We start from the raw sequence: 15,259 nt of genomic DNA, 5'->3' as shown, positions 1-15,259 counted from the left end.
TTTAAAACAGTTAAATATAAGATCTAAATAAATTAAATAATTAACCGTTAACTAAAAATTAGCAAACATATTATTATTTTATTAAATATCATTTCTTAAAATATATAATCTAAATAAACATAAAAAATTTATTCATCTAATTATATTTTACTTTTTTCGGATTGTTCTTTTTACATATATAAACAAAATCGAATAATAAATTACGGCTTTAAAATTTATATCCGAATTAAAAATTTGATATTATGTTCAGATCGGTTCCGTTCGAAATTTGGTTTTCTCCATCTGGAATTACAAATTTTTCGGTTTAAAATAAAATCAGAATACCCCTGCTAAATAAATATATGGCAACAAAGATGCAAAATTGAGTATAAAAAGGATTGAGTAAGCATAGTATGAAGTTAAAAAGAGAAAAATGAAATGGTAAATACTTTGAGGAGTTTAAAGGATATTGTCATAGTTCAACGTGGTAAATGAAATCGAACCGTTATTTTATTTTAACACCATAATTTTGGGAAAAAATTAAAAATAAAAATTGTATAGCGATATTTCTCTATAAAATTTATCATTTTAAAAAATAATTAAAATACTAAAAAAATATGACCCATTTGAAGCCCATAATAAGAAGCTTCTGGACAGCCCATTTATTGGGCAGGCCCGCCAATCCTAGTTGATATGACGCGAGCCCATACGTATGACAGAGCCCTAAAATTTTCCCTTGTTTGCTACAATATATATAGCATTAGCCATAACATCCGGTTTAGGGTTTCCGTTCAACTCTGTCTTCTCTCAACGACCAGGACCTCGCCATGGGACGAAGTAAGTTTCTTTCAATAGATTTGTGTTCATTAAGCATTTTATGATGTTTGGTTGATAGCATGATTATTAGTTTCTGATGTCTGGATCTATTGTTATCTTTCTGTTTTTTTTTTATATTTGTTAGAACATGGTTTTATTATGGAGATTGTTGTTTTGGTAATATTGAAAAATGGGGGGACTTTAATGGGATCTGATTTTTATCATGTCTCTTTTTTAACCTTTGGCTTGTTTCTCTTTTTTATTTAATTATTGTTTGGGATAATAAGGATTTAGATGGTGCCGTTCCTTTCTAGGTATCTGGATGTTTTTTCCTTCAATTTAACATTTTGGGGAGTTTTTTATTGGTTCACCGGAGGAGCCGGGTTTATCTACGGGCTAAGCATGATCGATTGTTTTTTACTTTTTTAAGTTCTTTTAGTTAAAAACCTGGTTGGATGAGTGTTGGTTATGGTTACGGAAAGAAGAATTTAGATATTGTAACTGGACTCCGACTTCTGAAACTACAACTCATGGGAAGAATGATGCGTCGTCTAGGGAAGTAAACTGGGGAGAATGACTGTACCTGGACTCCGACTTCTGAAACTACAACTCATGGGAAGAATGATGCGTGGTTAGGGTTCCTGCTCGGTCTCCGGCTGTATTTTTCATTTGCTGTGAGGAGGCTTTCTAAATAAAAGAAGTGAATGAATGGGGATGGCAGTATCGACTAGGGCATCGAAAAAGAAAGCCTATCAATTTTTTTAGCTACGGGCCATTTAATAGACAAGCCCATTTAAAATAAATGGGCCAATGCCGCAATAGCTAAATATTCTAAAACATTTTTGTATCTTGACACATTTCCTATTTTTGTTATCATGAATAACATATTTCCTTTTTTTTATCCTATCTAGGCGGCCTAGGCTCTGGGTGCTGGTCTAGCACCTGACGAGCGCTTAGCGAATTTTAGAACCTTGGCCATGAGTGTAACCATGCTTGCTGTTGTTGCAACTCTGAGTTTCTGATGGTTTGAATCTTGCTTGCATGTAGGGCCTGCAAGGTGCTACCGCCAAATCAAGAACAAGCCATATCCAAAATCACGGTACTGCCGTGGTGTACCAGATCCCAAGATCAGGATATATGATGTGGGCATGAAGAAAAAGGGAGTGGATGAATTCCCATTCTGTGTGCACTTGGTTAGCTGGGAAAAAGAGAATGTGTCAAGTGAGGCACTTGAGGCTGCTCGCATTGCGTGCAACAAGTATATGACCAAGTTTGCAGGAAAAGATGCTTTCCATTTGAGAGTCAGGGTGCATCCATTCCATGTGTTGCGCATCAACAAAATGTTATCGTGTGCTGGAGCTGATAGGCTTCAAACTGGTATGAGGGGTGCTTTTGGCAAGCCTCAGGGTGTATGTGCTCGTGTGGCAATTGGTCAAGTTCTTTTGTCTGTCCGTTGCAAAGACGGTAACAGTCCCCATGCTCAGGAGGCTTTGCGTCGTGCTAAGTTCAAGTTCCCTGGCCGGCAAAAGATTATTGTCAGCAGGAAGTGGTAAGCTAATTTGTTGGTTCATATTGGTCTTATTTGGATTACTGGATCCACTGGAGTTTTCCTATTGACGGATCCCTCATTGAAGGATGTTATTTTTTAATTGTCATTATAAATGTTTGCAGTTTATACTTTATATTTTCCACCTTGAATTGCAGGGGGTTCACTAAATTCAGCCGCACTGATTATATCAAATGGAAATCGGAGAATAAGATTTTACCAGATGGTGTCAATGCAAAAGTATGGTGATGGCATTGAGATGACTGGCATAATTTCTATATTTACAATTTCTTTTAGTTATTTTATTATAATTTCTTGGTGGTATATGCTGGTTGGTATTTGTACTCGGAGCATTTGTGTGATGTATTAGAAATTTCATATTTTGCAGCTTCTGGGATGTCACGGGCCATTGGCAAACCGTAAACCAGGAAGAGCTTTCTTGTCTGAGGATTTAACTGCGTGATGAAGGATGTGTGACATTGCAGCTACATTAAGCAGAAGGTTTTTGAACATTGTTTCTTGTTTGTCGTCCCCTATGTTCTCTGTAGAACCAAATTATAAATTTGACAGGATGATGGTTGTTTCCATATTGATCCATTTGTTTTATTTGCGCATTTAGCGTTTTAATGGCAACTTTTGACCTGTTTACTTTGGTTCCTTCTCAAATTTTTCCAATTTAAAGGTGTTTGCTTTGATGTGTTCTTCCGAACTTCAGCAACGTCGCACATGCAATTTAGGCCAAATGATGTATTTATGTGTTTTGTGTGACAAACTTGTTTTTTCAAAGGTGACACGCGCGTGCGAGATAACTTAAACTTTCTTATTCCGTTGGGTGTGATCGAATTTGGATCTATTATACAAATTAATTGATTGAGTTATTTCTGATGCATTGGAGGATATTCAAAGCGTATTAAATTCTTAGGATTGTATTAATCGTATTGGGCCGCTGAATTTGTAAGTACGTTTTTATATATCTTTTCTATATTAGAATAGTTCGACAGGTTATAAAAAATCGAAGAGACGTTAATTTTTTTATTTTTTTTGTACTTATTTTTTTTCAGTATCACGTGTAATAATTCAAATCATGTCAATCTCACGAATGAGATCTTCCCCCAAAATTTTTTCATACCCCCAAAATTTGAAGCCTTAGTCACATCAATACATTTAAAAATTTCTCAATTTAAAAAGATATTTTTTCAAGTTATAACAAACAAGTAAACATATAAGGAAATGTAGTTTGTTTGCGAAATTGAAAATAAAATACGAACATAAAAGATTATGAAAAATATTATATAAACATGTAACATGTGGATCGATGTACTAGTGATAATAATGTTTTTTTGATTGTGTTAGGACGCGTGGCTAAACCCATTATTCTTTTGTTTTTTTTCAAGCAGATAATTACATAAATATGTAATGAGCTAATGGTTCTCATTTTTCCACCAATGTTGCATCGTTGGAGGAATGTGAGAAATTGATGCTACGGATTTTCTAAATTTTGTAATCAATAAAAAATCTTAAGTGATAAATTTTAATATTACGATGCATGGTCTTTGAATTAAACAGTCTATTATATAAATTTTCAACTCTTAATTCATTTAAATAGGATGAAAACTTGTTTTCAAACGAGTAATCAATAATCATACGTCATTTAATCGTGGTAAAAATGTAAACTGTCGGCTGCAACCGTCGGTGTCATATGGAGGAAGACAGACAGACAGACAGAATGATTAATAAGCGCCGACTTATTGTATGTCCTAGGAAACTTGTCATGATATCTTGAGATCAATAAGAGATCCAAATGGTTAAGTATATTATCCTTGTTACACAAAAAAGCATCTCAAAAACTGAAGCTTGAGACTAGATTCCAACCTCCAAGCTTCTGTCGTATGCCAACTTAATAATGAACTGTGCAGGGAAAGAATATAGAAACATGAAGACTATCGGTCTGCATCACGACCCCCAATCCCTCTCTGTGGAACCATGACCCCGAATCCCTCTGGTGGAACCATGAAACGCGGTATCGATAAGGAAACATGGTGAAAATGAGAAGACAAAATGGAGAGTTTGAAGATGCAATCGAAAATTCAATCTTATAGGCAAAATGCTATATATATGTAACATAAAATACAGAATTATGCTTGCTAACAAACATCACCACCATCGGTTTGGCAAAAAAACATGGAAAAATAACAGATCAACAACAAATAAATCCAATAACCATCCTACTAGTCTACTTTTAACAACAATAAACAGCCACAGAGAAAGGCGTTGTTACTTCTAACCATGGTTTCTATATTCTCATGTGATTCTTGCGTCTGAAGTCCGTTGCCTGGTCGTTGAGCTCCGTTCAATGGCCAAAGGCATGCATCACTGTAAAATGCATTAGGAGATCGCCGGCTTCTGAAGAAAACTATAGCATGATGTTATTACCAGCCAGTTTTGGGACGCTTCAGTCCACCAGAATTGAAGGGAGATACACTCCCCCTTGGTTGGGGGCTCTCTTCTCTGATGTTGTTCAGCATGGCAAGTTCTCTAAGCTGTTGTCTCTTGTACATATCCTGAGACTCGTCCTGTTTTCAATCCGAAGGACGATAGTTCTATCAACCAAAACACTAAATAGCTTTCCTAAATATTCTAAAGATTTTCGAATGTTATACAGAGAAGTTTAAGTTCTAACTTGAAAACAAGGCATGGACGTGACAAAACACATTAATTATTTTTGTCGAGGTTCCAACTAATATACTTCCATAAAATACTAGTGATTAAAAACGTAAAAGAGTATGAGGAAAGCACAAATAGCTTACAGTGATCACTACGCCTTGTGTGCAGTAACATAACATGGAGTTACAACCGTAATTGATATGAGAAACATGAGCCGAGAACTCAAGAAGGAACGTTCTTGTATTACATTCCAAATGAAGAAAAAAAATCATAGAATATATATATTAAGTATTCCTAGTCATTAAATGCCATTCAACCAAACGAAGATGATGTATGTCATGGTATTCAATTTCCTTGAAAGTTCAGATGTAGAATTTCCAAGTCCTGAGACATGAGTCACATGACAGACCAATTTCGGTGGGCAGCCTAGAGAGACTATGGGTTTCACATATCTAGAAACTTATGATATCGCAGATCATTTAATCCTCGAACAATGATTATAAATGAATGAATATTGGACATACCACAGGTTTGAGCAGCTCTTCGATAATCTCCTTTGCTTGTTTCAACCGTATATCGACAATATTGGCAGGCAATTCTGCCTCAATTAAAATATGCAATGGATCGTTCAAGTGTTCATAGCCCGGCCTCCCCCTCAGACTCTCCTCCTTCAGTTAAAGCATAAATAATGAATTAATGACCATAAAAAATATCACAAACAAACTGATGATGAACGGGACCATATGTGGAAATAAAATTATATGAGATACAAATGCCATGATTTTTTTTCCTTTACCCCAGACAGATTGACAAAAATACCAAACAGTTTCTATCTGAACATAAACAATGAAAGTATTTACCTTGTCAGGATCCTTTATCGAACCCTTTCCCCTGATAAATACGCGGCAACCAGTAGAAGCTTCTACACGTTTAAGAGAATTGCCTCGAGGACCTAAAAGCCTTCCAACAAAGTTGAACTGTTGTCCAAGGAGAATATTACAATCCTTAGTTCTTAGCAATAGGTTCAAGAAAGTGAAACTTAAGTTTTAGCAGGGGATCTTCTTAGCTTACATTTGGATATCTTTCGACTGGTATGTCCAAGCGTAATACCCTCTTCACGGTGAAAGAACTCGGACTTCCAGGTGCCGATTGCCAGTCTATGGTCATACCCTGTGGTCTACTTAATCTCTGCTGCACAATGAACACAATGACAGTATATAAGTATCATCTACCATGAAGAGACATACATTTTGATAAATTTGGAAGTTTGATCAATAAAGAATAAAAGTTAAGAAAATTTTATTAAGTACGAGCATGGGTTTAAATTGCTGCGTAGATGAGCTAGTATTCTTCTTCACTAGGTAACTTTGCTTCCTAAAGCACGCACAGGGCGATATAATGAAAGAAAAAATCGGTTAATATGTCAGCTTCTGGCAAATCAGATTCAAGATTCCACTTGAAACAGATCAAGTAAACATCATTTATACTTCATAGAGCTTATACATATTGGAAAACCAACTATGACATAGATTAAGCAAGAAAGAAACCTTAGAGTAACCATCAATGTATGCCAACTTTGTATTGCCAAAATCCCAGCATCATATTTTAGTTTATAAATTAAATTCCCTTCGGTAATTTGTTTACGGAAATATTAAATAGGTGATCGTGGAATGTGTACAAGGTGACTAATAAAACGATAATGTTTAGGATTAAGCAAGAGACTCTAGGAGGTTATACTTTTACAATTGTAAGACTTCTACAATTAAATTCTAGTTTGTCAATTAGTTTGTTTACATAAAACAATTTACAATAATGTTGAATCTGTGGACGCACAAATGAGTGCCAAGTATTTGTGAGACAACTGAATAACATGTCATCAAGATGATAAACTCTAAGCATCTATACACCCTACTTCTTTGATAGTATATATTTTGCCAGAAATGGTGATCATTCTGTCAGCATTATGTTACTGATTAAGGTAGAAGCAATAAACAGTTTTAAGTTTTAACTGCGCTTGTCTGCTGTCAGAATTTTGATCTTTCGAAGTTCAAAGATACATGCACCAACGATAATGATCCAACGGCACACCATCTCTATTGTTGTCTATAATGTGACATAAGCTCCAGAACTAATGTGAAAACTTTACAACTTCTTCAAATCATATAAAAGTAACACCAAATGAAATAAGGAGCTACCCACAGAATTAGTGGGAAGAGCCAAATATTTCGTAATGATGAAAAGTAATTTTCCATACGAGGAAAAAATGCAAGTAATTTTCCGTACGAGGAAAAAATGCAAGTATTTAATTTCTGTACGAGGAAAATCTTAGCTCACCTCATGTTGAATGCCGCTCCAGCCATTTCCATTCCAGCTACCAATACCTTTTCCTCCAATATCCGGCATCAAATCCAAAGAGGTTACCTGACTTGGACTACCGCGCTGTAGATTGTCATAGTCACTAAACCCTTGGATGGAGAATCTTCCAGAGACTTTTAAAATTTCTGTCATCAAAATGATAATTTAAATATAATACATCCCATACATGAGAATTAAACTAAAGAATTCTCAACATTTCAGCAATCTTAAACTCGAAGCAAAAATCTCATTGGCAATCAAGTAAAGATCTCTATCTGAATGAGGAATGAACCCACCAATAAGGACATCATATATTTAAGCAATGAGGAGTATCAGACAATATTAAGGTCTACACTTTGAGACTTACTCGGCTCTACACAATACAGGAACTTCTTGTACTGAATGTTTGATCTCCATATGTGTCAGACCATCGTGAAATTCGAAATAGAACCCTAACCATCAAATCATAAATCTCAACCACACTCTTTACAAGCTCGTTTTGAGCTCGACTCATTCACACCCGTAAGCTCACCCCAAGGTTCTGAATACCACACCTATCATTCTCAGTGGGGAGAGAGAAAAAAAAACATGATACCTCATGAAACATGCCACCTCCATTTCCTACAACTTCAGGCCATCAACTATGTGTCACTCGACCTACCATTCTCACAAAACGATAGAATAGCTCATGCATTGCTCTATCGCGTGAAGAGTGTGCATTCGTAACACGTATCACTTTATTCTGTGAAGTGCATCTTTCAATAAATGCTTTCCTCGAATTTCGATCACACGTAGCAAATGAAAACAAATCCCAAATCCCAACACCAAAACGCCAGCTACCACCGCCACCAACCCTTTCCATGCTAGTAACAGTAAGGTGTAAGATTTTAAACAGCTAAGCAAATTAATGAATTGTTTTGGCCAGCCATTTAAGATATAAATGTATCTTGAAACATCATTAGGAAAAATTCATCACAAAACAAACTTCAGCAGGCGTAGAAGAAATTAATAGCCCATGATTAATCACAGTCAATGCCACGATCCAGTTCCAAAAATTGAAAACAGGGGACCCCAGTATGATCATGCATACACATTAAAACACGAGAAATCTTAATAATTAGCCAAAATGAAATTCCTAAAACTAAAAAACCAGATCCAATAATCGATCAAGAGGCAAAACCTTGATCCAGGAGTCGACTACAGATTGGAACTACTTGCATAAAAGGTCCAAGCTTCTGCCTTTCTGCAAGCAGCTCTGTCAAATATTGGCTGCAGTCAATCGACAACAAAAGCAAAACAAAAGATTAATAAATTCCCATCAAGAATCAAGATTCGAGAATCTTTGAGCATAAATAGGGAAGAAAATAAGAAATACTTGTCAACATCAGAATTGGTCCTTAGAAGTGGAGAAGGGATTCTTCTAGCAGGTGAAAAGTTCAAGTTTTGATGGTACAAACTGGACATGACTGTAAAGAAAAATGAACTGGTAGAGGGAGAGGCAAGAAGTGGTGTGTTGTGAATGGAAATGAGTGAAGTTTTGAACTGGAAAAACCAAAACCCTAGGGGGAAATACAGCAAATTGAGTGGCTATTTTTTCTAGTTTTTGAGAAATTGTGAGTTGGAGGCTTAAATAGGTGTGGGGTACTCGTATGTACACGTCTGGCTGGCTTTTGTTTATTTTTGGACACTGTAAATACATTATCTGCAACTACTCCAGTCTTTTACTTTTACAGCTGAAGAAGATGTGGCGGCATCATCATCTGCTGGAAGATTCCTTAGGTTTAAGCCCTGACTATGATCTTGATTTAAACCTTGTACATCACTAAGTTACACACACACACACACACACACACAAAGATGTGCATATTTATGTATTCTTCTTGCATAATACGCCATATCTCTACACAAGTCCACAAATATGGTATTTACCAAACATTGTGTCTAACAATATATATGACATATGGTGCAGAAACTCATTGTGTGTAATATAATCAACACAAGAACATCATCATATATCTGTCACCGTCTCCCCCCTATATAGTGGCTCGGGTTCGAGTCCTCCCCAACCCATAGTTTAAGAATTATAAAAAAAAAATCATATATATTTGTATTATGATACCATATGATGGGATGACCAATCACACAGTCAAGGTGGAAAGTATTGGTCTATTTTAAATATAGCACAACAATATTCAAATATAAATCTTTCGTAGAAAAATGAATGATATACACATTTCATGAATCTTGAGTTCTAGTCTGTATATAAAACAGTATGACATATTTTAATGTAGGTCATACACAAATTAAGAACATGTCGGAAATGTATAACTTACAACAAATTAAGGTCCAAAAAATATCATAAAAATTCGTGTGAGACGTCACGCATGTTAATTTTATGAGAATGATATCGGACTTGACCCAACTCACGAAAAATATTAGTTTTTATGTCAAAATATTTTTTTTTATGTATGGATCAGATTGACTCATCTACATATCTATCACACAAGGTATTTACTATATTATCATTATATAAGTTGATACAAATATTTTTTATCATAATAATAATATATTATTATTATTTTTAATCTAAGTTTAAATGGTAGATAATTGGAGGGGTTAAATTCAATGTCCCAATTTTCTTGAAGGGGCCCTGTTTTTATTATTATTATTATTCAACTATTTACCCTGTTGATTGCATTTACGTGTATTTTACATTTTATTCTTTATGAAACAATTAATACTTGCAAATAATTATTAAAAAATGTACAGAAATTCAAGTTTTAATGGAGAAAATTTAATATCGGTACAATAAATTGGCATATTTGACCAAGTCATAAATGGCTGAAGTTAATATCAACAAATAACTTTAAATTTATATCGTTTAGCTAGCTAGCCCGTATGAATTTTTATTTTTAGAAAAAATAAAAAAACTCTCTTATATGGAATTATTGATTTTTTAAAATCTTATTTTTATATAAATCAGACGTAAAAGCCTATGCAGGGACTTTTAAAATATAAGGTGAAAAAATATTTACTTTGGAGTTTTATGCATTTTCGATATTTTAAAAGTGCAATAGATATGATTCTCCCAATTTGACATAAACGATACTTCTGAATTCGTAAGCTCAAGTATTTGGTATTTAATAGAAATAAATGAATTGAAAAATCAACAAATAAATAGCAATTTGAATAATTTTACGAAGCTTGAGTACTGAAAATTTAAGTACAAATTAAATAACAGCATTCGACGTTGAGTAAGTCTTTTGCGAGATATTCTCGATTCGTGACACGAGTCAAATTTACTCATATTTTTAATAAAAAATAATGATTTTGACCTAAAAAATAATGTTTTTTAATGAATAATTCAAATAAAATATTTGTCTCATAAATCGATCTACGACACTTTGTCACATGAGTTATTATGTTCGTGCATTTATATGAGAAAAAGGTGTCCACCGATAATTTATGAGCAACTTGATGTGCAAATAGAACAAAGATTTTGATAATTTTAAAAAATATATTAAATTATTCACCAGTAATATAATTACTCGTAGAAATAGTTAAAAGTCCACATACCAATTTTCAAATAAAAATCCAAAAAATCATTTTGAATGTGGCAATGTTTGATTATTCCACGGAGGACCACGAATATGGAATATCCCATCCCATTTCTTTTAATTTTAATTTTTTTAAAGATTAGATTTCTTGTGAAACGGTTTCGCGAGTCTTTATCTGTAAGACATGTCAACTCTATCGATATTCACAATAAAAAGTAATACTCTTAGCATAAAAAAAATAATTTTTCATGTATGATCCAAATAAGATATATGTCTCACAAAATACGACTCGTGAGACCGTCTCACACAAGTTTTTGTCTTTTTTTTAATATCCCACCCGATTTCTTTTATTTTTTATTATCCTGCCCGGTTTTTTAAATATTTCCATGCATGGACCCATGTTAATCACGATTATTTTTTCTTCAAAAAATTAGTTTAAATATTAGAAACAGTATGTTCAAATCTAGTGAAACTTTAATTCAAGACTCCTAGTATGTAAAAAATACCACAAAAACTCAAGTGAGATGATATCACGGATTAATTTTGTGAGACATATATTCTATTTGAGTCACTATAAAAAAATATTATTTTTTTATTTTAAATATGAGCATGACTGAGCAACCTCACGAATAAATATCCTATCACAAGAGACCTACTATTAAAATAAATGTAAACTCACACCAACATATACTAATAATTACCAAACAGTTCAATTACAACAAACTCTGGTCATTTATTTAAATCTGAAATTGAAAATCCATTGACCAGCCAAACTGCTATTTGCAACATTTTGTATACACCAACTCTTGAACAAACACAGAGAGGTTGGGTGCCTGCACACATTGTATAAATAAAATTAGATATTTCGGCTTTTATCGCGATTTTTTCGCTTCGATATTTAAGATCTGGTGTCACGTTGTCGCGGAAGATATGAAATTTTATCGCATGTCGAATATTGAAAATCGACTCGACGGCTTCACAAGAAGAAAGGGGGGCATGGGATTGTTCAAGCAGGAGAAAAATATGCAGCATAGGATTCCCTGTGCGAGTGAGTTGTGCTTGAAAAGTAGATGGGCAGGGCACGTTGAGGGCAGAGACAAGAATATGTGGATCGCAATAAAAACTCCCAATTATTAAATGTCACATAAATCTTAGCAAACCATATTCCAAAGCTCATACAATCAAACACTATCAAACCATGTTACATGTACAAAAAGCATCTTTATGTAACACACACACAAATATATACAAACATATGAATATATTTGTTATGCATTTGTACCAATTTTAATGTAGAATACACGCTCTGGTCGCTGCATTAACATTTTTTGTGATATTCTTCGTTATATTAACAATTAATGGTCAAACATTCACGAAAACCAATGATTTTAGATGAATAAAGAAAAGACGAGCTATTTTCTTTCTTCGAACAATCGCAAAATGGTACTCTATGTATGGCAAAAACTTATATAAGACGTCTTACGAGTCGCATTTTGTGAAAGTAGTATCTTATTTGAGTAATCAATGAAAAAATATTACTTTTTATGCTAAGGGTATTACTTTTTATTGTGAATATCGGTAGGATTAACCTGTCTCATAGATAAAGACTCGTGAAACCGTCTCACAAGAGTCCTACTCTCTATATATTTATCAGATCATCTGTATCATAATGGAGTTCGATGTTGTATTTAATTCATATGTACAAATATATGATATTAGCTGTTCAAATTAAATAAATATTAATTCAATATCCATCTGTCATTCTTACACATAATTTCAATTTACATATACATACTACAAAATACGAATTCAACATCTTAGGTTTTACTTTGTTTTTTTTTTAAAAAAAAATTAAGTTCTTTATTATATTCAAAAACAAAATAATTTATATTTGTCATTTTTGAAAGTATATTGATTATACGTCCAACCAGTCCAAAGTTTAAAAGGTTTTATATCTTTATGGACAAACGAAAACTAAAAATAGCTTTTGGGCCCCTTGTGATCCAATCGACAACCCAATATTAATTTTATTGGGCCTGATTTGAGACTTCCGGTGTAACATCATCCAACACAAATAATAATAATGGACCACATATTTCTCGACAATTACAACAATTAAGGGTTATTTTGTAATATGTATTTGATTCTTTGGAATTGGTTATGTAGCCACCAATAATTAACATAAGGCAAAAAAATTATGTGAAACGGTCTCACGGATCGTATTTTGTGAGACGGATATCTTATTTGAGTCGTCAATGAAAAAGTATTACTTTTATTGTGAATATCCGTACGGTTGACTCATCTCACAGATAAAGATTTGTCAGACTGTCTCACAAGAGACATACTCTTAACATTAACCAAGACATTCGAAACATATCGTATGGGTAAATGAATTATAGTAATAACATTTAAAAGATATTTGATATATTGTATGTGTTGTATGAACATTCTAAATGGTCTAGAGCTAAAAATATTTTTTTGATATTTCAAATTTCATCCGTTCGATGATATGCAATGACAAGATAACATTCATATTTCAAATTAATCCAAATATCAGTTGTCGAACTAATTCAGCAAGAAATATTTGATAGATGTGATTTGATTGTTTCTTTATATTCCTTATACGTGTCAAATCGATATTTATTAAGTGTGCCTATAATATTGTGAAAATTAGGTTGAATGGTACTGGTAAATTCAACAAAGCTTTTTTATTCTGTTATTTAAAAGGTTGACAATATTTTGTAACAAATTTAACTATAGTTTTTTTAGATTTTTTTTTTTTTTGTAATTGTGAAAAATTAACTACTTGAATGATTAATTTGTTTACTGAGTTGGTTCTTTACCGAATAATAGTATAATATCAGAGTCAAGTTTATATAACTTGACTAAATGTTTTTTCAAAGGCTACGTTTGGTTGGAAGGATAGGATAAATTAATGATTAGTACTGTAAATGATAAAGAAAATGATTGTGGTAGGATTGTAATATATGGTGTAAAATAATATTAAGTTTGATACGATTTTTAAGTGTAGGATAATTTTGAATTTTTTGATGAAGAGACGAAATTGCCCATCTCCTTCGCGACGACGATAGTGGCGACGGCGGCAAGCGGCCGGTCGGGAACCGTCATTCTACCTGTCCGGAAAATTAGCGACGGCTTCTGAAAACCCGTCGCTAATAGCGGCGGTTTTTGAGAAACCGTCGCCGATCTTGTGAAACCGTCGCTAATTTGACATTTAGCGACGGTTTATTAGTGCATGAAACCGTCGCCGATCTTGCGAAACCGTCGCCGATCTTGGTTTGAGAAACCGTCGCCGCTATTTTTAAACCGTCGATCTTTTTGAGAAACCGTCGCTAATTTGACATTTAGCGACGGTTTATAAAACAATCGTTGCTATTTGCGAAGGATTTTTACAAACCGTCGCTAAGCGATTTTCTTTAGAAGAAATAGACTCACCCACTTGCAATTTTTTTATTCACGGTAAGGGCTATTATGGTCATTTCTTTTTTCAGTCCACTCGGATAAAACTAATCCACCCTGAAAGCATGGATACATTTGCCAAGGTAAACAGTAGAAATTGTCCTACAATTACTCAATCTCAAATTTATAAATAGAATCAAACATAAGATTATCTAACAATCCAAACTTAATCACACTTATCAAACTGGACCCAAAATGTATGTTCAATCAATTAAATAATGGATGGAGGTGGTTTCAAGTCCGATTTATCCATATCGGTCATGGTTTCGGGCTTGACGGACCGGTTGTGATCCATTAAACATGCTCAACGGGCAATCATGATATTTTGAATGAAATCCTTAGTTTGTCATTTTCATGTATGTTTCTGATTGTAATAGGAAATAGTATTTGATTGGATCTACTTAATTAAATGCCTATAATTGTACACAGGGACGTAGCCAGAAAAAGTTTCGATCCTGGACTAAAAATTTGTGAGCTAAAATATGAGCTAAAATTTGGGCTAAAATTTGTAATATACTCAATGTTATTTTATTTTTTAAATTTGTGGGCTAAAATGTGGGCTGAAATGAGCTAAATTTTTTTTTTAAAAAAAAACTCAATCCATATTTTTAAATAAGTCCAAAAATCAAGTCTGGGCTGGAGCCCACCCCATCCTTTGGGGTGGCTCCGTCCCTGTCTGTACACGTCGACCACAGTTTTTAATACCATTTTTTTTTGTGTGGTGACTTCAGCACACCCTTCATAATTTATACCATCTAAAAATTATATATAATAGTGAAACATGTGTATATTAATATAAAAAATTGTATAAATATTAAATATATAAATATTAAAAATTGTATAATATATATATATATATTAT

The 15,259-nt window shown here is 33.5% G+C and overlaps 2 protein-coding genes across 3 annotated transcripts; one reads left to right on the top strand and one right to left on the bottom strand.

The window, feature by feature from the left end:
- Window positions 1-671: 671 nt before the first annotated feature.
- On the top strand, window positions 672-2,989 carry LOC140809923 (large ribosomal subunit protein uL16). Its single transcript, XM_073167703.1, has 4 exons — window positions 672-816; window positions 1,843-2,344; window positions 2,500-2,581; window positions 2,730-2,989. Exons 1-4 carry the CDS (start codon window positions 807-809, stop codon window positions 2,802-2,804), a joined length of 669 nt encoding a protein of 222 aa, XP_073023804.1. The 5' UTR covers window positions 672-806; the 3' UTR covers window positions 2,805-2,989.
- Window positions 2,990-4,415: 1,426 nt separating this feature from the next.
- LOC140809856 (KH domain-containing protein At2g38610-like) lies at window positions 4,416-8,981 on the bottom strand. Of its 2 annotated transcripts, none has more exons than XM_073167613.1 (7): window positions 8,736-8,981; window positions 8,541-8,629; window positions 7,340-7,506; window positions 6,077-6,196; window positions 5,866-5,982; window positions 5,530-5,673; window positions 4,416-4,914 (listed from the first exon to the last, which is right to left on the bottom strand). In XM_073167613.1, exons 1-7 carry the CDS (start codon window positions 8,822-8,824, stop codon window positions 4,771-4,773), a joined length of 870 nt encoding a protein of 289 aa, XP_073023714.1. In that variant the 5' UTR covers window positions 8,825-8,981; the 3' UTR covers window positions 4,416-4,770. The 2 variants fall into 2 exon arrangements, with proteins under 2 accessions (XP_073023714.1, XP_073023715.1); XM_073167614.1 differs by having other exon boundaries at window positions 6,077-6,193; window positions 8,736-8,979.
- Window positions 8,982-15,259: the final 6,278 nt, after the last annotated feature.

Source organism: Primulina eburnea, chromosome 13 (assembly GCF_022965805.1).
Source record: "Primulina eburnea isolate SZY01 chromosome 13, ASM2296580v1, whole genome shotgun sequence".
NCBI classification, from domain to species: Eukaryota; Viridiplantae; Streptophyta; class Magnoliopsida; order Lamiales; family Gesneriaceae; genus Primulina; species Primulina eburnea.
The sequence above is the reverse complement of the archived record's forward strand: the minus strand, read 5'-3'. Positions and strand labels throughout refer to the sequence as shown.

What these genes read in the sequence shown, in the direction of transcription:
- LOC140809923 (XM_073167703.1), top strand. An exon ending in ATTATTGTCAGCAGGAAGTG is followed by an intron (nt 2,345 to 2,499) that starts GTAAGCTAATTT and finishes CTTGAATTGCAG; the next exon opens with GGGGTTCACTAAATTCAGCC. An exon ending in CAGATGGTGTCAATGCAAAA is followed by an intron (nt 2,582 to 2,729) that starts GTATGGTGATGG and finishes CATATTTTGCAG; the next exon opens with CTTCTGGGATGTCACGGGCC.
- LOC140809856 (XM_073167613.1), bottom strand. Translation starts at nt 8,824, where the DNA reads ATGTCCAGTTTGTACCATCAAAACTTGAACTTTTCACCTGCTAGAAGA. An exon ending in ACCAATTCTGATGTTGACAA is followed by an intron (nt 8,630 to 8,735) that starts GTATTTCTTATT and finishes GATTGACTGCAG; the next exon opens with CCAATATTTGACAGAGCTGC. An exon ending in AAGAGCTGCTCAAACCTGTG is followed by an intron (nt 4,915 to 5,529) that starts GTATGTCCAATA and finishes GATTGAAAACAG; the next exon opens with GACGAGTCTCAGGATATGTA.